At 56.0% G+C, this 23,561-nt stretch overlaps 1 protein-coding gene across 5 annotated transcripts in view; it reads left to right on the top strand.

The window, feature by feature from the left end:
* Nucleotides 1-23,561, top strand: part of SDK1 (sidekick cell adhesion molecule 1) — a 786,274-nt gene that overhangs the window by 645,455 nt on the left and 117,258 nt on the right. For all 5 annotated transcript variants that reach the window (XM_067012701.1, XM_067012698.1, XM_067012699.1 and 2 more), the window contains exons 20-22: nt 31-129; nt 4,424-4,615; nt 7,403-7,524. In XM_067012701.1, the coding sequence (XP_066868802.1) occupies nt 31-129; nt 4,424-4,615; nt 7,403-7,524 (413 nt within the window). The remainder of the gene's footprint in view (nt 1-30; nt 130-4,423; nt 4,616-7,402; nt 7,525-23,561) is intronic.

Raw genomic sequence — 23,561 nt, 5'->3', positions numbered from 1 at the left:
CTACCAGACGTCTTTGTGTTTCACTGCTAGAACCGGGAGCTGTGGGACACCTGAGTTTCACGGAGATCCTGGACACGTCTCTCAAGGTCAGCTGGCAGGAGCCCCTGGAGAAAAACGGCATCATTACAGGTAAGGGTCTCAGTCTTTAGGTAGAGGAGGAACACGTTTGCCCCAACACAGAGCGACGGACCCAGCCCCAAACACCGCGGCTGGCAGCGCGCGGCTGCCTGCGGCCCCTGCGGGGTGACTGGCCGCAGGGCCGAGGGCAGAGGGCTTGCTCGCCACCCCCAGGCGGTGCCACCGAGAGCCCCTTTCCCTCCTGGGCCGCAGCCTCGGAGTTTGGAGATTTGGCCTCCCCGCCGTATCCGCACGAGCCTCTAACGCCTCTGCTCAGCAGGAATCCGTGTTTCTGGTGCGTCCTCTCATGGGCCTTTCTCTCCCTTGGTTCTCACGGCGACTCGCCGAGGCGACGGCTGAGATTACGACCGTTTGACAGCTGAGGAGACTGAGGCTCAGGCGGGTGGGGTGACCTTTCCTCGCCAGCTGTGCCCTGGGCGCCTGCACGTGCAGGAAACGCTGCAGCCACCACCGCGCGGCGGCCCCGGTGCCCCGGCCTGCGAGTGGCCAGGCCAGGCCTGCCTCCTGCCCCCGATGCCAGTGCCAGGCCGCCGGCCCCCTGGGGACCCTCGGGGGACCTCAGGGTGAGCAGCGCCCGGGTAGCCAGGGGCGCAGGGCTGGGCGCCGGCCGCCTCTCCTCTCCTGTGGCAGCGTCTCTGGGGAACAGCTCACCTTTGTAGGGCTTTTAATGATTTTATGTTGCAGAAGCGGCTTCTGAAAAGCCTTTCAGGGTAAAGTGGAATTGAAATCTTAGTTTGGGGGAACCAAATTGCAGACTTGCACAAAATCCGCATGGCTTCCGCCTCAAGGGGAGCTGGGGGGGACCTTGTTCCGGCGGGTTCGGGGCTCCCCTCGCAGACCCCTTCCCCCCTCCCCACACACGGGCATCGAAACGCGCTCACGGGGCCGCCCGGCGTGCTCTGCCCCGGGCGGGCGGCCCTTTCCGTTCAGTCGCCAGCACTTGAACGTCCCGCCAGCGAGTGCGGCCGGCGTCTCCAGGCTGAGCGGCGGCACCGGTGCTCCCGATCGCTGGTCACCCGTCGCACCAGCTGGTAGAGCTTCATGAACCCAATTTCGTGTTTTGTTAAACAAACACCTGTAGTTACAGGCAACCGCCATTGTTTATTGTGGAGCTCGGCCTTCGCCGCCGGGGCCGTTCAGAGCTGCGTGGCCCTGCCCGCGGGCTGGGAGCCGCGGCCGCTCCGGGGGTCCGGGCCGGAGCTGCCGGCAGACGCCCCGCTGTCCTCTCTCGGGCCGCATTGTCCCACCACGTCTGGCCTGTGCCTTTCCCGACCACCCTGTAAGACGGGCTGCGGGGGAAGAGGGCCTCCCCAGAGGCGGGAGCCCGGCGGTGGTCACGTGCCGGGGACCCCTGCCCTCCGTGGGGCTCTCCCTGCCCCGGACGCTCTGCCCCGACGCGCAGGGCGGCGCTCCCCAGGTTGGCGGGGTTTCCCGTGGGGCGCGCCGGCAGCACCCAGAGGCCTTTTCCCGGCTGGGGGGAGAGAATTTTACCGAGTATAGCAAAAGAAAAGCCGTGCTTGTGGGCACCCCTGGCCTCCAAAAGCCCCTCTCAGGAAACGTCCGCAGGGCACCAGCGACCGTCCCTCCGGCGCCGATGGAGCGGCGCCGGAGGCTGTTAGCGCAGCGCCCGGGCGGACGGCCGCGTGGCGTCGGGGCCGCGTGCGGGCCGCTCCGCGGTGCAGACGGCCCTCAGGAAACTGGGTGCCGGGAGCTCCCCTGTGCCGCCGGAAGGAGAGGTGAGCGGCGGGGGCGCCGGGCGCCCGCGCGAACCGCCCACAGGCGTGCTCTGTAAATTCCAGCGTCCTCCTCTCTCCCCGCGTGAGCTCTGGTCTCGGAGGGCCTGCGTGCGGGCAGACAGCCTGGCATTGGCTGCACTGCCCTCCCGCAGAGATCGGATCCACACGGAGTTAGTTCTGAAGCCCGGCCGGCCGCTAGTCTCAGTTGGGCAGCTGTTTGGAGCAGGTAGGGCGCCAGCTGGGGGCCCCCCCCCTTCCTGCACCGGAGCCAGAGGGACACTCACGGCCAGGACGGCCCGCTCGGGGCCCTGCCCACCACACAGCCCCGCTGGGGCCCTCTGTGCGCGGCCCCCGGGCCAGCTCCCTCTCTCTGCTCGTGTTTGTCTCACCCTTTCCTGAGCACACGAGCGTCTTCAGTTGTCCGCTTGGTGGTGTTTGTATCCACAACGGCAGCACACTGCATTGTCCGTTTTGACGCCGGGAGATCCTGGAAATCCTCTTCTGCTAAAGGTGCTGGCATGGCTGTCCTTGGGCTCCGGGTTGCCATGCAGAGCAAAAGGCTATATTTTAGTAAATTTTGATAAAGAACAGCTTTGAAACCAATAAAATCGTCCGACACGCAAGGCAGTAACATTAACAACATACATAACAGCAAGCGTATATAAGAGCACAACGACAGCCTTCCCCTCCCGTGCGCTCAGGGGAGACCCCGGGCGTCGTGTCATCACCCGGCGTCGGGATGTATCAGGCTAGCGCACCGAGGCCAGGGCTGGTTTGCAGGTTTACCTGTGCGCGTCAAGACTTCGGAGGGCAGGTCTTGTGGAAGGAGGCTCCGTGGAGGATGAGGGGCCTGGGCCGTTTCTAGCCAGTTCAGGAACCTCTGGCGGCGCTGGCTTCCTCCTTCGTCAGGCGGGGGTCGTGGTGGCTCCAGCCTCAGGGCTCTGGCACGAGGTTGAGTGAATTCATGCAGGTGAAGTGCTCAGAGCACCACAGAAACGTCATAAATACTCTATGGATTTGAAGTTGTTAATCCTCACTGGCCTGAAGGTTTCTCTTTTTTTCACTGTACAATCAGCTCCACAAATCTGAACGGGCAAAAAGGACAGAACGGGTTGATCTTAGGACACCGCGGTGCTGGTGCCGGCCCATTGAGAACGCGGGAAGCCAGGGGTCAGGACGGTCCCCGGGAGGAGGGAGGTTCTAAGGCCCGGAGTCGGGAGATGGTGAGCGCTTGGCCCCCCGAGAGGCAGCGGTCCCCGCGGGCCGGGGGCGCAGCTAGGGGCTTCCGGCGTGCGGCAGGGCCCCTGCTTGCTCCACTGCCGGGTGCCCCGTCCGCCCCGCCCTAGCACAGGAGCCCCCCAGCACCCAGAGGTCGCCGGGCTGCGGGGCAGCAGACGGGCAGCGGCTTCTGACATTAAAATTTTATCCTTTTCAAAACCCAGAGGTCCCGAGACGCTCTCCTCTAAATGCTTGTCTACCTGCGAGTGCGAGTCTCTCACTGTTGATTGCTTTCATCAGAGTGAGAGGAACGAGAAGACGCCTCTCAGTGCTTCTGTCTCCCCAGTTTATTGGCCGGGAAGACGGAAGAACAAGCGTTTTCAGCACTCTGCCTTTGGGCCCGGGAGCGCCCTCCATCACCACCTCCCTCTTCAGGAGACGCTCTTAAATGTTCTCTAATCACAGGGGCTGGCAGGGTCTTTTTTTCTCTGAGCCCCAAACTGCAATGGCTGAATAAGTTGTGATTATGAGGCCCCACCGGACGATCCGAGTACAGAGGAGATCAGATGTCTCTCGGAAAACAGGCTCGACAGGGAAGGCAGAGCTGGAAGCGACACTCGTGCCCTGGGAGAGAGACACTTTAAGGCAAAAAGTGTTTTATCAGTCATTTTGTACAGGGAAAAGCGGCAGTGTTTCCACAAATTAGTTGCAAGCCAGGAGCAAGCTGCTGATATAGGGTACCGTGTAACGAGAATACCAGCTTCTCAAAATGGAAATACAGGGGCTTCCCCGGTGGCGCAGTGGTTGAGAGTCCGCCTGCCGATGCAGGGGACGCGGGTTCGTGCCCCGGTCCGGGAGGATCCCACGTGCCGTGGAGCGGCTGGGCCCGTGAGCCGTGGCCGCCGAGCCTGCGCGTCCGGAGCCTGCACTCCGTGACGGGAGAGGCCGCGACGGTGAGAGGCCCGCGCACCGCAACAAAAAAAAAAAAAAAAAAAAAAAGGAAATACAGATGAAGCACGTCCATCGTTTGACGAGAGAAGGTTGCACCGAGCACCGCACGCTGCCGGTCATTCCTCAGGCCCCTGCGTCCGCGCCCCGGGGACCGAGCTTGCCGAGGTCCCAGCCCCGTCCTCCTGCCGCCCCCCGGGGTCCAGCGGCCGCACGGAGGGGCCCAGCCCGGGCTCTCGTTTCCGCGGCTGTGGCCTCGCAGTGGACTTCAGTGGGCCCGGCTGAGCTCCCTGCTGTTGCTCAGATCCTCCGAGATAAACGGGGGGCCCAGCCTCTGTCCCCGGGACCCCGGGACTAACCATGTGCCCTCGCTTGCTTTCCAGGCTACCGGATCTCCTGGGAGGTGTACGGGAAGAGCGACTCGCGGCGGCAGCTCACGCTCAGCAGCTCGACACACGAGCATAAGATCCAAGGGCTGTCCTCCCTCACCACCTACACCATCGACGTGGCGGCCCTCACCGCCGTGGGCGCTGGCCCGGCCACCTCGTCCACTATCTCTTCCGGGGTGCCCCCAGGTCGGTGCGCGCGGGCTGCCGCGTTTCCCTGGGCCGTTTCTCGCGCTCGGAGTCGATGGGCATCTTCCTTGCAGAAGTCCCCGGGGGCCTTTAAAAGAGGGGCGTCGGCTCCTGGCTCGGAGGGTCGGCGGTCCGTGAACGTTACAGTTGAGGCCAGGAAGCACAAAACCGTATTCACTCAACAAGACAGTGACAATGTGGGTTTGAGGGAAGGGGTGAGGAGCAGGTAGGTGGGGAGAGAAGGTACAGAGGGGGAGGAGAGAGAGGAGGGGGCGTGAAGGGTGCAGAGGATGTCCACACACAGCAGGGCCGCCGTGACCCTGCTCTCGGGGCTTTCTGGAAGCCAGAGTCCTCCCACGCGTTCACCCTCATCCCGCTTTGGAAATCGCACTCAACTTTTTCTCTCCAAAGTTTATGTTTGACATGAAAGTGTTTTTCCAGGGAATTCGCAAAGTACACGTGGGTGTGAGAGGATGTCATGGGGCCCTCAGTCCAGTTCTGTAATTAAAGCCAGGGGGTCTTTTGCTCTTTAAAAATGTCAGTCGGCCTCATGTTGGTCTTGGAGAAAAAAGCACCACGGGTTTGCTCATCAGGCCCCGGAAGGCAGAAGCCAGCATTGACCCGCATCGCACCCTCCACGCCCAGTTAGGGTTTTGTAACCTAAGTAGTTTCTTGGACGCATGGCATACCACGCGGGGCCTGAAGAGAACACAAAACAAATGAAATGCGTGCAGTTTTTAAAACTCCCCGGAGGGCCGGCCGCCTCTCCACACAGAGACTGTGTTTCGGGAGAGTCTGTGGGTCTAGAGGGAGCGAGGGTTTCCTGTCCTCTGAGCGCCGTGTCCCCACGGGGCACTTTCTACCTTCCTGGCCGTCAGGGGAGCCTTGAGCCCCCAGGGCCCCGCAGCAGGGCTTTCTGTCTACTGATAAGCAGTCACCGCTGCCCTCCGTCTCAGGCAGTGATGCTTCGGGCGCCGTCGTGAGCCTCAGAATCACGAGGGCCTCCCCCCAGATCAGTGCCGGGCCCGCCCCCGCCTGGCCGACTCCTGGGTCCGGGCTGAGGCCGGAGAGCCTGCGGTGGACCGAGCCCCAGGCGGCGCCCACACTGCTGGCCGGGGGCCACGCGGGAGGCGATCCGATGTTTTTTTAAAGGTGTTTTCAAAATACATGTATCCTTTCTTAAGAAAGAAGTCTTTGGCTTCCAGGGAGATTCCGTCATTCTCCGTAAACAGCCACAGCTCCCAAAGCACACGTGTAAAATGTCGTTAGTGCTTTAGTAACTAGTGACGATGAGCTGTTGGCGGCACACGGTTTAATCTGTTAGACGCGGCTGACGCACAGCGACCGAGGTGACGCGGGAGGCCCGTCCCCGCGCGTGAGCGGCTTGCTCCCCGGGCGGCTTGCGCGCCATCCAGCCGGGGCTGGGAAGTGGGCGAGCTGACCTCACCTCCGCCCCCAGCGTGACTGTGGCCAGCTCTGCCCCGGACGGGCCACGGGCCCGGCTGTGCCGGGTGAGCCTGATACCCAGGCTCGGGGGAGCCCGCGGGGCTGCCGTTGCTTCCCTGACGGTTCGGGGCACCTGTAGCCGGGGGTCCATCCTGGGGCAGGCGGAGCAAAAGCACGTGACGCCCATCCCTTTGGGGGCCGCGTTCCGTTTGCCGTGCTTAAAGTTTACATCCATCAGCGACTGAAGAGCCAGCGGAAGGATCCAGAGAGCTGAGAAATATGCCAAAGAGTCACTTGTCCTTTGATTTAAATATTTTCCTCTTCAAATTCATCAGACGTGATGGGGAAAGGACCCTTGAGAGCCTAGCGACACTGCCTGTGCAAATACCGACTCGATCACCAAAGAGGTCTTATTGTCCCTGTGCGAGACCTGGTCTTAAATACCCCAAACACGGGCGAGTCGAGAAGCTTTTCCTCAGATACGGCGCGGCCTGAGAGCCCTTCTGCTGCTCGCATTGCAGCTCTTTCGCCTTCATTTCATCCCGCTATCTCTCTCTAGAGTTGTTGCATCGCCCAGTAACATAAGAGCTCTCATTTTGGACTCACAGTATCTCACTTCTGAGTGGGACAGGCTCCTTGGGGGGAGTGGGCAACCCGCCCAGGGGCCTGTGTTCAGCAAGGAGGCTTAGCCGCAGGCAGCCTGAGAGCGGGGGAGCCTCGTGCAGAACCCACCCGCCCCCCGTTTGGCCGCCAGAGCCACCGAGCACCGGCCAAGCGGGAAGAGTCCTGCCCTCTCACCTGAATCCAGTCGTCTTGGAAACCAGAGCCAGGCAGCCCACGGCTCAGGACCCGCACACCTCCCCCCGTCAAGCTGCCTGGAGATGCACGGGGTGCACGCTCCCCCCGCCTCTTTCGCAGCCATCAAGGTCATTGTCAGAGGGAGGAGGGACGGTCGGTCCTTTGGGTTCTTTGAGGATCCCGGAAGAACTTCCTCGGTCCATCCTTTCTTCACTCGACGAGCGTCTCCTGATCACCTGCTGTTCAGGGAGATGATGAGTGAGACGTGACCCGACCTTCGTGGTTTCTCATCTGGGAGCCACATCCGGTGACAGGTCTCCAGTGACACGGCGCGTGGCCTGGAGCCTGACGGGCCACCCCGTTGGAGTGGCAAGTCATGCCGTGAGCACGTTCCTGGAAAGCCGTGCTTCTCACCTTCGTGCTTGTGAAAACAGACCCTGTTCTGATATAAATTTGGAACCGTTTGCTCGCTGACATGCTGATACCTTTCCTAAGCTGTGACAGAACTTAATCCTCCGCCTTTCCCCTCTCATTTATCTCCAGAACTCCCTGGTGCCCCATCCAACCTGGTCATTTCCAACATCAGCCCTCGCTCAGCCACCCTGCAGTTCCGACCCGGCTACGATGGGAAGACGTCCATCTCCAGATGGATCGTGGAGGGACAGGTACGGTCTCCTTGGAGCCGAGAGGGGCGGTTTCCACAGAGTAACCCTGGGGCCTCAAGGTGAGAGACGGTTGACTGATGCCTTTGCAGAGTGACGAATCCGTAGCTGGGGCTGCCTCTGGGTCGTTTGGGGGGGGGGGGTGTTGGGAGGAGGAGAACCGGAGACCGGGATGCCGGGTTGAGGGTGTGGGAAGATGGGGAAACCGGGATGTTAGGCTGGGCTCTTACCGGAGGGTGCAAGAAGTGATCGTGGGGTGGACGTTCAAGTTGTGGTTCAATATAGAGCAAGTTCCCCCCAATGTGATGGCGTCGTTGGTTGAGATTCTGGTTTTAATTCTACATCACAGTTATAACTACCGAACAGCCTAAGAGGATTGTCTGGTACAACTTTCCTCTCAGATGAATGAATGACTATGCAGTTACTCAGCACTGTTTGTAGAGCGTGTTTATTTCCAGGCACTGTTCTAGGCGCGAGGGGCGCGCTGGTAAACAAAAACCGACAAAGTCTGTGCCGTAAAGGAGGCAGGTTCTCTCTCAGGACAAGGACCCCCAGGTTGCTGGGAGAGGAACATGCACTTTACCTGTGAGGACGGCAGGGGTGCCGTCCGGCACCGTGGAGTGAGGGTCCACACCGGCTGCAGTGAGGGCGTGTGGGGAGGAGCCAGGCGCAGGTCACGGAGACCCTGAGGGTCGACCTTGGGGAGAACTTTGCCTCCAACTCAAAGCACGATAGCAAGATAGCAAGCGGCACAGGGCTCCGTGCGTCACAGGGGCCTCGGTGAATCCCACCCGCCCAGAAGCGCCTTGTTCTAAAAGCCGAGAAAATAGACGAGGAGCCGCATGACGGGGGTGGTAAAGTTTCCAGATAGTTATTGTCCATAGTAAATCCCCAGTGATTTTCGTGGCTGTGCTCGTGCTTTATTGCAAGGCAATTCGCTCTTGGAACTTGGCCGTAAATCAGGGCACGAATTCCATCTACATCTTCAAAACTTTCATTAAGCAACTGTTTCCGGAAACCTCTGCAGGATTCTGACAGTGGGAACCAGCTATTTGGAACTGATCAATCAGTGGGGCTGGAACAATTATTTACGTAGGAAAAAAATCACCGTATGCCCCTACCTCCCATCCAAGTGAAAAAAATAAATCCCCTGGAAATGAAAACCAAAAGAATAAAAGCGGACTTCAAAACGCATCGAAGAAAATCAAGGAGGAAAGTTGTGGTATCTCCTGGAAACCGATCCCGGCGTCTCAGAGTCTGCCAGGTGGAGCCGGGCGAGTGCTCGGAGGGACACGGAAGCCGAGAGTCTGTCCTTGGTGTCACTGGGCAGCAGTCCAGCTGGGCACGGTGAACGGCAGGCACCCAAACTCCGAGGGCTTCCGAGTGGGAGTCAGGCCGGGCGGGGCCCCAGGAGTGGAAATGCCCACACCCCTCGGCGGCCCAACTCACGATCTGCGTCTCGTGCTTCCGGAGCCACAGACCCGGGGGCATCCGCACTCCTCTAACTGGGTTCCGTCTGCCGGGACGGCCACGGGCTCCAGGCAGCCTCAGGGCGTCTGGGGAGGGTCCCTCCTTCCGTCTGTGAGAGGAGGGGAAGCGGTGGGGGAACACATAGCCCTTCTCTCCACGCTACGTTGGCTTTGTGCTTCTGTCCTGCAGCCGATCTATTTACATTTTTAATCTAAAACATTTTAAACGTACCCCAAAGGAAGCAGCGTGATCTAATGAGCTCCCACACTCACCCATCACCCAGGTTGGTCTCTTGTTGCTGGAGTGTTTGGGGGGTTTTTTTTCCAATTAAAAAAAATTGTACTGAAGTATCGTCTGTTCACACTATGACATTATTTTCAATTGTACAACTTAGTGATTCAATATTTTTAACGATTATGCTCCATTTAAAGTTATTACAAAATATTGGTTATATATATTCACTGCACTGTACATGAAATCCTTCTATCTTATTTATCTCAGGCCTATGAGTTTGCACCTTTTCCTTTTAAATTGAAGTATAGTCGCGGTACAGTATTACATAGGTCACAGGTGTACAGTCATTCACAATCTTTAAAGGTCGTCCTCCATTTATAGTTACTATAAAATGCTGGCTCCATTCCCCGCGTGGTACGACACGTCCTGCAGCTTAGCCGTGCCTTGTCCTCCCCCGGCCCGCGTGCCCCCCCTTCCCTCTCTCCCCCGTGACCCCTGCGCATCTCAGACCACACGTCATTTTCTTCCCGCGTATTCAGCACGGAACAGGCACACATTTCACAAGCACAGTGCTGAGGAAGAGGAGCCAGGCTCCTGATTTGAGTCCACGGGTACAAAGTCCCAGACCAGAAAACATAATCTTTGGTGTTAGAGCGCTGGTCTCCTCTGGGGTCTTGTACCGGAAGGCTCTGGAATGTTGGGAACGTTGCCTCTCGGTCTGGATCTGGGTTGCCCACCTTTTCTCATCTTGTGCACCCGTCTCCCTTCGATGACTTTTTTTTTTTTTTTTTTTTTCCGGTATGCGGGCCTCTCACTGTTGTGGCCTCTCCCGTTGCGGAGCACAGGCTCCGGACGCGCAGGCCTAGCGGCCATGGCTCACGGGCTTAGTTGCTCCGCGGCATGTGGGATCTTCCCGGACCAGGGCACGAACCCGTGTCTCCTGCATCGGCAGGCGGATTCTCAACCACTGCGCCACCAGGGAAGCCCTCCCTTCGATGACTTTACGTTAAACTATGGATGCTTTTTTCTCATAATGAGAATGCCATGATCACACCTGACAAAATTAATAAACATTCCTTAATGTCATCGAACAATCAGTACCCATTCAAATTTCCCCAGCTTTTCCAAAAACGTCTTTTTACTGTGGCTCTGATGAGAACAGGCTCCACACGAAGTTCACATTATGCGTTTGGTTGCCGTGTCTCTTAAATCATTTTGTTTTTCATTTTCACAGCTTTTTCAAGGTGTAGTTGGCATGTGATGAACTTGACATTTCTAGAGTATACGTGCCAGAGTTGGCTAAGTTCCGGCCCAGGCGTGGGCGTCGGTATCCCTGTAAGGGCCTCGCTAGTCTGTATAGCGAGCAAGCCCGTCGCCCCCAGAAGCTCCCTCGTGCCCTTTGCAACCCTCCCTAGCACCCCCTCCAGCCCACCCAGTCCCCACCCGCCACTCGGCTGCCTTCTGCCACTAGAGGTGCCACCCTGCTCACCCAGAGCCCCTTCTGTCCCCCTGCCACTGCCTTGCCGCGAACCCCAGTCCCCTGTGCCGTGGAATGCCCTCCCCGCCTGCGTCCTTCTAGCGTCACTTCGCGTGTCGCCCTGCCCCCGGGCTGCCTGTAAACAGGAAGTTCGTTCTCAAACCGCCACTGGGTCGCTCCCACGTTGTCGCGGGCGCCGTGGTGGCGAGTAAGTCCTGGGCGGGGCTGGGGGCTCCCTGCGGCGGGCGGCGCGCCAGGACACGTGGGGTCTCGGGGTCCCACTCGAGGGAACGTAGGGACACGGCGCGAGCGGCAGCCTGCTCCCGGCCTTGTCCTCCCGTCAGCTTTGTAGGCAGCGGTCTCACCCGTCGGTGACCTTTGCCTGAATTCGGTATTATCTACAGATGCTCAAAATGGCCACTTTCTATCGCTCTTTCCGCAGGTAGCGGCTGCTACCTCTGCTTCCCTCCGTCTGTGCCCTGCCCTCTCTTCTCCTGGGTGTCAGTCGGACAGGACAGGTTCTGTGGGTATTCGGCCCGTTTATCGGTCACCTACAGTCACCATGCTTTCTGAACCTAACGCTGACCCATCTTGGCCAGAGGGCGCGAACCCTTCGTGTTCTAGGTGTTTTGACTTCACGGTAACTGATCTTGGATGATTTCCGGGTTTCCTGATGCAGCGGGATTTGCCGGGAGCTCCTTGTGCCTTCGGGCGCCGAGCTGCAGCCCAAACGGAGCCGCTGCTACCTGGTTTCGCTTAGTGTCAAATCGTATTTAAAGGCCATAATCTGGGCTCTGAGGGGAGGGGACGCTGCTCCTTGCTGCTGACTGGTCATTGTTTCTAGACTTTTCCAGCGGATAGAGAGAGGAAACGCATATCTTTGGAAACATCGTGAGTTCGTACTGATATTTCCAATTCAGATTTAAGATTACTTCACTTTGAATTTACGTCTTCAGTAACTTTTATGCTAAAAGTGTGCTTTCTAGAAATATTAACAAAATGACTTATTTTCTTTATCCTGTTATTCTGTGAAGAGTTTCAAAATTGCGACGTCCATGGCGCTGCTCAGGAGCCTGCTGAATGCAACTTACTTGTCCTTAGACCGTATCACACTGCGGACGCACAGTCGAAACACTGAGTCTAAACTCTTCTCTGTGTGTTTCTGTCACCAACCTAATACAGATCAGCTTCATTCATTTCAGTGTCTTTGTTTTGTTCTTTGGCTTCAATTTTTAGAGATTGCTTTCTTTAAATATCATTTTTACTTTTTAAAAAACTGCTCAAACATTTAAAATTTAATTTATTTTTGAGCACGTAACTCGTTTGCATGACCGCAAAGTCAAAACTACTGGTTATTTTCAGGGAACTTCGTGTTCGTCTCTCTCCCTTTAGTTGCCTCTCTCCCCAGAAGCCCCGCGGTAGGTCTCTGGCTGGCCGCCTGTTGTCTTTTGCAGCGTTGGCGATATGCGTACCCGTGTCCCCCTTCCGTACGCAGAAGGTGCTTTGCTTTCCTCAGCTGAGGACGTGTGAACATCGCGTGCCCGGCACGTGGTCTTCCCTTGTGTGGACGTGCAAGTTTGTGTGTTCAGCTGGTCCTCTGGACCCCTGGGGTGTGCGTTCCTCTCCTGCTTCTGCCACAACAAACAGCCAAAACCCAGTGGTTGGAACAGCACAGCTTTGGGCTCCGTGGGCTGAAGTCCAGGTGTGGGCAGGTTGCGTTCCTGTCCGGAGGCTCTGGAAGACCACCGTCTCCTGCTCATTCGGGCTGTTGCCAGTGGTCCTAGGACCGAGCTGGCTGTCACCGTCCCCAGCTTCTACGGCCACCACGTCCTTCCCTCCACCTTCAGAGCCAGCCATGGCGGGTAGTTCCTTCCCAGGCTCCAGCCGTCTCCTTCTGTCTCATCCGCACTGACCCAGTCCCACTCTCTTGCACTTTTCGGGACCCACCCATATAATCCAGGATAATCTCCCTATTTCAAGGCTCTTAACCTTAATCACGTCTGCAAAATCCCTTCTGTGTGGAGTAACGTCCCCACGGGTCCCAGGGATTAGGGTGTGGACACCTGGGGAGTGGTTGGAAGGGTGCCTGCAGGGGGCGTTCTTCTACCTACAGGTGTTTTTAGCCTTTTGCTTACTCATTTTGTACTTTGGCCACTGAATCTTTGGGATAGATTCCTAGGAACGGGATTTCGAGATCAAGCGATGAACATATATGTAAATTTCCTAGACATTACCAAGTCCCTCTGCTACAGGTCGTACATTTTGCATTTCCATCAGCAATATATATAATTTGTAGCCATGCCAAAAATAATTGAAGTCTAATTTATCAATCTTTTCTTGCAAGGTTTTGCACTTCAAGTCTTAGATAGAAAGGTTTTCCTCCTTCTCAAGTTAAAAAGGAATTCACCCAGTTTTTTTTTTTTTTTACTACCAGTTCTATGGTTTCATGTTTGCCTTTAGGTCTCCATCCGTTTGGAATTTGTTCTTTTTTATATGGAGTGAGGTGTGAGTCCATTTTTTATCACTTTGCAAACAGCTATGCAATTGTCCCCAAAACATCTATTAAAAAGTCCATTTTTTCCGCCTCCTGATTTGTAGTGTTAAATTCCCACAGGCACTTGGGTCTGTTTCTGAACTGTTTATTCTGTTCTATTAGTCAGGCTGTTCATGCACTAACTCCAGACTGTTTAATTACAGAGGCTTTAAAGTTTGTTTTAACGTCTGGTAAGGTCTTCCCAACCCCCCACCGACATACACGCACGCACGCACGCACGCGTGTGCACTGCTTTACTCTTCTTGCTGTTGTCTTATGATGTCGTCTTGCTATCCAAGAACGTGATACGTCTTTCCATGTGTTTAAATCCACTTCTGTCAGCTCTCTTCTTCCTGGCAAAAGCACTGGGCTGTCTATTCCTACCTTCTCTCTGCTCCCCAAGAGGCAGGCACCCTGAGAGGCCATCGGCGTGCCTCAGAAACTGTGATTGGAAAAGTGTGGACTGTGCACCAGCGGCCCTGCCCCCCGTTTCCTTGCCCCCCTTTCCTAGCTCTGTGGGCCTGGACATAGTTAACTTCTGCGCAAGCCCCGGCGTCCTTGCCTGTGAAACAGGGTCAGTAGTGCTGTTGCAGGATGGACGGGAGGATGAATCAATGTACGTACATTTTGTTACATTTTCTGTCTCTGTCGCTGGCATATAAGATCACAGTTGGTTTTTGATTTTTTTTTTTTAAATTTAATGAACTCTCCTGTGTTCTAAGCGCATTTACAAACATTAACTCATTTAATCCTCGTACTGACCGAGAGGAGGCTGCTGTGACCCAGTCCTGCAGACGAGACCCGAGGGCCTCAGTTACGCCCCCGGCCCACACGGCTCAGCCTGGGAGGACACCGGCTTGGGCGGCCTGGCCCCTGCTCCACACCTGAGGCTGCAGCTGTGCCACCACCCAGCCCGGTGTGAGGGCCTCACGGCCAGAAGCTTGGAGAATCTCTTGTGAGTCTGTTAATTCTTCTGTAGTTTTCTGTAAAGAAGTCACATCACCTGCTGCTAGCGACAGTTTTATTTCTTCCTTTGAAATCTTTCTTTCTCTTTTCTGTTTCTTTTTATTTATTGTTCTTAAAATGGGAGGGCTAGATCGTCCTGTATCATATTGAATTGGAGCAGCGTTAGAACAACCTTTGTTTTATTACTAACTTTAAAGAAATTCTTTTAAGATTTTATTATCAAGTGTGACATTTACAACACTTACCGGAGGTTTTGTGTGGGATCCCTGAGGCTTTGTTTCTGCAGCTAGCTTGTATTGGGTTCAGACGATGCTTTTCTGATCCTGGTTTGCTAGGAGGGGGTTTTTTTGCGTTTTTTTAGGATTCAAAAAATCATAAAGAAGTTTAATTTTGTCAAACTGTTTTTTGCATCTACTGAGTTGTTCGTGTTTTTTCTTCCCTCATCTGTTGGTGAGATGATTTATGTTGATATTCTAATGTTCGCCCGTCCCAGTGTTCCTGAGATAGACACAATTTGATGTTTATTTTGTTTGGTTTAGTTTGGGTAAAAGATTTATGTATTCATGTTCATAAGTGAACTTGGCTTTTCTGGTTGTTGGTTTGGCTTTTAAGAGCAAGAGTTCGCTTTCTCACCAGTTTCCATAAATAAAGCTGTGATTGCTCTGAGGGGAGCTGAGCGGGAGGGGTGCTGGCGCCCTGGCCTTGCTGGCACAGGCAGGGGCCTCGTGACCGTCATGCTAAGGCAGCCGGCGCCCCTCATCCCAGCTGCGGGTCAGTGCAGATTGCAGCGCACGCCGGCGCTCAGACCCCGCCTCACATCGATTCGTCAGCATTTCCGGGCGCGGGCTCCGTCCTGTTTGTACGTAACTTCCCAGGTGACACAGGGGGTTGAAAAGGTACCACGTCTGCTGCTCTGGTCCTGCCTCAGGGGCCCCGTGCGCGGGGCCCAGAGTAGGACGTGTCAGCGATCCGGCCTCTGCCCACGTCACTTTCCAGAGGTCCCGAGGCTCCGTTCCCCAGGGAGGCGGATCTGGGCAGGCTCCGTGCCTTTCCCCAGAGGTGGCCGTGCCCCTTCCCCAGGCCTGCGCCTGGTGTCTCACGGTGGCCAGGGCAGTGCAGGTCCATGGCACGGGGCCCGTGGGCGATGGCACAGACTCCCCCGGGGGTGCAGCTCCTGGGCTGCCGTGCTCACAGCTAGCTCACCGCCAGCCTGTAGCCATTTCTTAAAAGTTTGGATTGCCCTGAAGTTCATTTTTACCTTTCACCTTGAAAGTATTTTGAAACCACAGAAAAGTTGCAAGAATACTACAAAGAATGGCCCTTCACCCAGACACCCTATCCAAGTTTTGTCAGGTGTCCCCAGATGTCCTCGGTAGCAAAAGGATCCAGTCCAGGACCACGCATTGCACCCGGCTGTCCTGTCTCTCCGTCCCCCTCACCTGGGTTAGTTCCTCGGCCATTCCGATCGTTTCGTGACCTTGACAACTCCAGAGATCACGGGCCGTTCATTTCCTAGGATGTCCCTCAATTGGGATGTGTATATTCCTTCATGACGAGACCCAGGTTACGCATTTTTGGTCAGAATGTCACAGAAGTGACGCCGAGCTCTTCACACTGTGTCTTGGTGGGTTTAACATGGTATCGAAATGCCCCGTCTTTGGTGGAGTTAATTTTGCTCGCTCGATCAAAATGGAGTCCACCGGGTTTTGTCCACTGTAAAGTTACTTTCCTCCCTTTCCCGATGAGTAAGTATTTTGTGGGGAGATACGTCAAGATTATGTGAAAATCTCATTCGCCTTTCCACTCACATCCCTAGTTTGTCATTCACCGACTACGTTTTGCCAGAATTAATTAGCATAATGAGGCACCCACTTGTGACCTTTCTAATTCAATCATTTCTTCCACGTTTATTGACTGGACTTTTATTGTTGAAAACCAAGAGAGCTTTCTCTTCTCACTTATGTACTCATCTATGTGTTCATATCGGTGTGGACTCGTGGACTCCTCCGTTACGTAACAGACTGTAATCCATTGCTGTCATTATTTATGCTGGTGCTCAAACTTTCCTCCACTTGGCCAGTGGGAGGCCCTCCAGCCGGCACCTGTGTTCTTGTCGCGTGTTCCGGTCACTGGGAGTGCGTACCTCCTGACTTGCTGGTGCAAGGGGTTCTTGGATTATCTTATTCTTGTACCTTCCTTCCCAGCCATTCTCCAAGGAAACTTGGATCCTTTCCGTGGAGAGCGGTATTCAGAAACCAAGATCTGGGCACTAGATGTGCTCCTTGCTCCTAGGGAGTCATTGCCCCCAGGCCCTCTCAGTGCGCAGAGCTAGGAGACGCACGTGCTCACGTGCGTGCAGCTCTGCGTCCAGGGCTGTCTCTATACCTGTCTGCATACACGGAGAAGCATTAGTTGACACCAGCACCTCCACATGCAGTCCAGTACCATCCATTTACTCAGGCGACCCCCTTTCCACATCTATACTCGCCCTACTTTGCCCCCAGAACCCTCATTCTCTTTACTTACTTGCTGGGTCCCCCATATGTGGCCCAGTCCTTGGAGCTGAGCGGACACCTTCTTTGCACAGGTCCTGACTGAGCTCCTCTGCCTTGAGCTTCTGGAAGGAAGGATGAAGGCTGCCCTAAAACTCCTAAATTGCAAACTTAAGTTATCGGAATCGAAAGTTAATCATTATCTCTGGCTTCCTCCCGGTGGTACAGGATTCTAAAATTCCTTAATTGCAAGTCGTGCTTGTTACTGTGTCCAGTATTCACTTCTACCTTGTTTCCTATACCCGCAAAGGCTGCGATGACGATTACCATCTTCTCTTACAGTCGGTGCTTTGCTTAGATCTCACGGCCAGTTTGGCTGCAGCTGCACTTCCGCTCCGCTGGCCTCCAGGCATGGACCTCGCTTCCCCGTGCGCCCGGCCACGCATCTGTTACGCGTCTGTTACGCCCTCTCCAGCTCTGCTCTGGCTTGGGGGCCGGAGGCTTTTCGGGTTAGCTAGTCGGCCTGTGTCTCCAGAACTGGAGGTCCCTTTGAAATAGTCTTTCTAAAATATTTTAACGTTAACTCAGCAAGTCTAAAAATTCTGGGAGTGGTGCAGACAGTTGGAACTTCAAAACCAAAAAGGTAATTTTTTCTCCTGAAACTCGTTATTTGAGCCATTTGGGTTTCAGTATTCCTAGAGAGTAAATGTTCGTCTATAAAAAGCAGCTTAGTTCCAAACCCCAGGGGTGAGGGTTACAGATGTTTCCCGGCCAAGAGGAGACTAGAGGATGTGTCGAGCGTCTCGTCACTCGGTGGGTAGGGGCCCGAGCCGATCCCGTCCCGGAGCTGACACGCACGCGGCCCCCGTAATGACTCCTCCTGCCACGTGGACGCGGTGCCCCTTTCCTCCATCCTCTGCCCTGACCCCACCAACGGACTGCTACCTGGTTTATGTTGTACCAATCCATGCTCTCAGTCAAATTCGTCGGAACTGGTTTTCAATCGTATACTAAGTGATCCCAAGAAGATATCACGGTGATATGGCAAAGTTAGCATGAATACCCGTTCTGGGGCAAGGGAATCCTGCTTTAATTTGTGAATGGTTCCTAGTGACCTCGAAGGCACATTACAGCAGGGTGGGTGTCCATTCAAAAACCAATGAATGGGCATCTCTTTAAAGGCTTTGAAAGGCACTTCATTGCTAGGCCAGTGTTCAGTTATCTGCGGACTGAAGGCAGAAAATACTTCGAGCCACCCCCTCATCTAAAGCGCACATGGCCCCGTCCAGGTAGATGACAGACCTGAGGCCTCTGGGAGAGCTCTTTCCTCGGGCCGCCCTCCTGGCCTCCGTCACGTTCCATGCATCGTCCTGTGACCCACCCCCACGAGGGGCCACGGACAAGGTCCCTGAGGACATGCGGTACGAAGAACCAGTGACACTGTCGGTGACACAAGGACAGCACAGGCTTTGGGACCAGAAAGACCGGGCCTTGAACCCCAGCTCCGCCCCTCCCATTCCGGTCCTTCGGCTGTAGAAGAGGGGTGACGGCACCCGTCTTGCAGGCTGCTGGAGCGCTAGAACATTTGGTTATATATATGAATCCACGATGTGCGTGGCTCTGCGTCCTACAGGCACGAGGTACTTTACAAGTCACATCTCCTCCGAGAAGCCCGCCAGCCCCTCCGGACAGTGGGAGGCCACGTCCATGTCCTGTGGTCCCCCAGGAAGCCTCAGTGCACCGCCGCTACTTCTCTGAGGATGGCTTGGCGCACTGCTGGTCCGGACAGGCTCCAGCTTCCCTAGACTCAACACGATGGGGCCCTAGAGACCGTGACTGGCGTAGGTGACATCTTCTGGAACATTCCACACCCAATTCCCTTCAAATGGATGCGAGCCCCGCCCGGGCAGGCACTCTGTGCCGCAGTGCAGTCCCAGCGTTCGCTCACCCAGTGTCTCACCCAGGAAGTGGTTGTCGCCTCCTGCCCTGTGCCTGGCCGCGGGCTGGGATCCTCGGAGGGGGGAGGCTCAGGGGCCCCCCGGGCCGGCAAGACGTCGGCCACTTAGCGACTGATCACGTAGAAAGTGGGCAGGTGACCATAGTGGTTTGCTCAGGGTGCTGGCGACGCTGAGGAGGAGGGACGGAGTCCCTCGGGTGGCCGTAGAGGCCCACGAAGGGCGTGAGTCCCATCCCCGGGGACCTCGGCAGGTCGCCAGGGCGGAGGACAGCTGAGCGGCCCCCGGGAGCAGGGACTGGGCTCGAGCCACAAGGTTCTGTGGCAGGACAGCGTTTGCTTTCCTCGTCTCTGATCCACACCTCTGCAGAAAGGTTTCCTTGGGATTCTGACCGTGTGTGAAAGCGCGCCGAGCAGGCGGTGTTCTTGGAGTTGTCGGCGAGTTACGCAATTAAAGACCCTCATCTCTGGAGGCGGCCCCGGAAAGGCCCTGTAATAAGCTGACGCTCAGACGTGGGTTAAAATTCTAAATAGCGGCTCTTACGGGTATTTCTGGCTCTGTAATGCTTTGCTTAATTAGTAACCTTTGACTTCAGAGTGAGCAAAACATCTCCTCCCGCACTTGCATGGCGCGCCATAAAAGGGGACATTGCACGTGTGACGTGTTTTCCTTTGCTGCTCCTTGCCGGCCGGTGCGTCTGGGAGCCCCGCCGTTCGCGGCTGTTGGCTGTGTCTAAGAGCCAGGATAACACCCGGGCTTCTCCAAAGCCTGCTCTGAGCACGGTTTTCTGTAATGAAGATGCTGGTGGTGGCACTTGGGTGCGGATAAAACTGGTTGCATCCGAGAAGGGAAAGAAAACAGAAAAAGCCCATTTAGTGACATTTGTGCATAATAGTAGCCATTTTCTTAACAGGCGCTGTTTCAGGGAGTGTTATGGGCTCATAAAACGCAGCGCGGGCTGCTGAGTGCTGGTCTCTAGGTAACTACAGAGCAGCGGAGGTGGCGAGCCAGTGCCCAGGAGCCGCGGGCGAGGCGCTCACAGATGCCCGAGGTGGCCCAGCAGTGTCTGCGGCGGTGGCATTTGTTCAAGTTCACCTTCCGCGGAGAACTTGGGGTGCGGGGTGGAGTGACGCTCTGTCTCCCAAGTACACGCCACCCCCCAGGGGACCGGATCAGGGGCTGAAGAGTGGAAGGCCGGGCTCTGTTTCCTTTTCTTTGTGCTGATGTGCTCCCCCGAGAGACAGCTTTCGGGGTGCGTGGGGCCCCGTGTTTCCCCATCATACCTGGACAAGGCCTCTCCCAGTAAATCTCTCCTGGAGGTGAGTTCTCGGGAAAACACGGTCCTGGCAGGTGTGTGTCCACTTTCTTCGGTCACGGTTGAGGCCCGGGCTGCTGGGCTCGCAGCCAGTGCGCCGCCTGGGAGTCCCGGGCTGGGAGCCCTTCCTGCCCCTCCGAGGCCTCATCTGGTCCATGCACGCCTGCGCCCACTCCCCACGCGCCGAGGGCCGGTGGGCTCCAGTCCTGAGCTGACCTCTGGGTGCCCCCATCTCCGGCGCCGAAGGAGGAGGGACTCATCAGGAAGAAACAGGGCACCGGAACCTCACGGCAAGCGAGGGAGAAGCAGACAGCCGTGGGCCTCCGGGGAGGCTCCGTTCACCACCCTCCCTTAGAACGAGGACGGCAGGTGTGCCCCCATCAGGGCAGCAGCTCTCTGAAATGTTGCCCTCAACGGTCCACTTTGCTATGTGTGCATTCCCAGTGACTTTTTTCTCCTTAACGGTCCATGAAAGTGTTAAAAGGCAAGTTGGGAAACATCGAGGCTTAGGAAGAACGCAGGTTCCCTGGCAGAAGATACTCAGGTGCCGGCTCGGCCCGGGATCATCCAGTGTTCCATCCTCAGCTGGGCCCGGCCGTTCGCAGGATGGGACCAGCTGGGACCGGCCAGGAAGTGCGTGGCCCCAGGAAGGCCGGGGAGGGACAGGCTGACCGGCGAAGACGGTGCCGGAGCAGCAACCGGGCGCACCAGGGAGGAGGCGTCCTCAGCACGAGGCTGCTGGGCGTGTAGGGGACCCGTCGCGCCGCCAAAGCACAGGGACGGGGACCTGGCACCCAGAATGAGGCCTGCAGCCTCTCCTGGCCTCGCTCCCTCTGGAAAACGTTGGGAGAGTAACAACGCCTTGAGAGCCTCAGCGCCGGACTCACACTTGTTAAGCACTTAATAAACGCAGCACATAACAAAAATGTTAAAGTCAAGGCAAATGTTTGGACTCAAAGAGAGCTGCTTGAGTAGCTGTGGCTCCGAGGAGGGACTGTCCTTTGCACTGGGCGTGTTCCTGGGACAGGCCTGTGGAGACAGCACAGGGTTCAGCCCCGGGAAATACTGCAGAGTCAAGCCGACCGCCGGGCCGGCCCCAGGCTGGGCCCACCAAGGTCAGCGCCCTACTGGCGCTCAGGACAGGAGGTGCTGGCGTTCCATGCGGGCCTCCGGTCAAAGGACCCAGGTGGGCCGCGCCCCCAGTGGGGGCCGTGTGGGGGCCGCTCTGGGGCAGCAGCTCGTGCGGCCAAAAGCCAGCTGGGCGTCCAGCTGCTGGCGGGAGAGCTTAGTCACAGGGAACCAGAGCCATCCCGCCTCCGGCCGTCCCCGGTCCCCTTGCACAGTGGAGACTTTCCATCCTTTGTTTGTGGATCTTCTGCCTCTGGCGGTGTGCTCTGTCTCTGGCAGGGTCACAGGCCAGATGCTTTTTATCTCATCACTTCGAGGTCTGGAGCTGGGGGTTTCTGATTGCTAATTATCTCTCCTCCTTCCCTCGATATGGGTGGATATTAGGGCTGTTTGTGGCCCTCTTGATAAGTATCTGTCAGCATTTCAATTGTAATGAGCCTTGACGGTGGTTGAATTTCTTTTTCATAATAGGAAGGAACAGAGTGACATTTTTTCTGAACAGTCTGTCACGACTGCGTAAGAGGGCTGTCACCTCTCTGATGGCTCCTTCAACGGCGGCCCAGCCATCTGGGCCAACTTGCCGAGACGGGCTTCAGCTCTGTTCGGGTGTAATGCCTCTGCCGGAGCGCTTAGGTACTGAGGGGGGTGGGTGACAGTGAAATACACACTCGGATATTTCAAAATGTTTATTGTTTGCCTGACTGTCCGTAATAACAGCCTTATGATGACTTTTCTCTTGTATTTCTCAACTTGCGTAGGAAATCTGTACAAGGTGCACGCTTTGAAGGGGCTTTTTTGTTCATTAGTCTGTCAGATCCTTTTAGGTCCTATTATGGGACTTTTAAAAATAAGACAGGAGAAGAAAATGCTGCAGCGTAAGTGACAACTCAGGTACGGCCGAGGGACACGTTTTACTACAAATGTCATTTTCAAGAAATAGAGGTCAATGCACATATAAATCACAACTGTCAAACTAAATTTTACGAGAGTAATATTTTCCTGTTCTTTTTGAGGGCCGCTCAAATTCTTCCATCCTAATTCTCTTGTTGGAATTTTAGATTTACCTGTATGTTTCATTTTTCCGGTCATTAGGTTTTATACTTGTTTCATTTAGTCATACATTCATCCAGCAAACATTTATTAAGCATCTACTGTCATATAGGTTTCAGGATTCATGCTACATACTAGATTACAAAGATGGTACACTTTTGGTCCCCGCCTCCAGAAACTCACAATTTGGGGGGAAATGAGGGAGGGACGATTGAGATGTAATGTAATAATCAATAAAAATGAGGCTTGTGAGAATTGTTATAAAAAATGTTGCCAAGACAGTATCAGAAAGAAAATGGGTAACAGAAGAGGGTGATCACGGAGGGCTGCATGTAGGAGGTGAACTTTAAGTTGGGCCTTGAAGGATGCACAGTATTTTGATGGGGAGCAGGACATTCCAAGCAGAGAGAGAATAGCAGGGTGAAAGGCATGGCACCCACTGTTTTAAAATGTGAATTCCATTTCTATTCAGGTAGAGTGAGGCCAGTGGATCAGGAGACAACTCCCCGAAAAGATCATCTGTTCCTCACAGATCCCGAGACCAGGGCGCACAAGATGCCAGGCGGGGCCACACGAGGAAGCACCAGGGTCTTCCAGGAGGCGGGGGGTGGGGCAGTGTGGACCAGAGGCTTCACTGCAGTTTCCGTGGAAGGAGTGGACAAGGCGGGGTGGTCAGGCTGAGGACCGGGTGGTCTGGATCATTCCAGCGGGCTGTGGGGCACAGGGCCCTTCCCTGGTTGTCAGGTACCGGCCCTGCGTGATGGGGGCAGGGGGGCAGTGGCCCAGAGTGTGGCAGCCCCGTGGAGGGGTGGGGGGTGTGAGGGCTCTGGGTTGGCTGGTTTGGCTGCATTGGAAAGGTGTGCTCATGGGTGACTTGTTCGTTATCTCCAGGACCCGGCTGCCCTGGGAGGGGCAGAGTCCCAGCTGGGTCAGCCAGGCCCCGGATGTCAGGGCCTGAAATACGGAAACTAGAACTGTGGTTGATACACGCGTGGTGAGGGCTGAGCAGCTGCGTGGTCGGGCCACGTGTGAGCAGGCGGTGATGGGAGCCGAGACGGGAGGGGAGGCCGGAGCCGGTGTGAGCGGCCTGCGGCCCCTTTACTAAGGGTGGAGTTTGTCTCTGTCTGAAAACGCCGGCGAGAACCTGCATCTCCTGGTCTCTGAGCATGTGCCAGGGCGTCTCGGCACGCCCACGCGTCACCCCGCCAGAGTCTCCCGGCGGACCTTCACTTCGGAGCCCCAAGGCCAGGTCCCCGCGTCACGCGAGCGCGTGTCGGGCCGGTTCTGGTGTTCCAGTCCCTTTCCCGACCCTCCACACACACCCCACTCCGTGAGCGATGGGGCCCAAGCCCCGCCGGCACTGCAGGATCCTAGAAAGTGGCATGAAATCCCGCCACGGGGTGCAGGAAGGCGTGGGCAG

This window comes from Kogia breviceps, chromosome 14, assembly GCF_026419965.1.
Source record: "Kogia breviceps isolate mKogBre1 chromosome 14, mKogBre1 haplotype 1, whole genome shotgun sequence".
Lineage (NCBI taxonomy): Eukaryota > Metazoa > Chordata > Mammalia > Artiodactyla > Physeteridae > Kogia > Kogia breviceps.
Note: the sequence above shows the minus strand (reverse complement) of the source record. Positions and strands in the feature narration are given on the sequence as shown.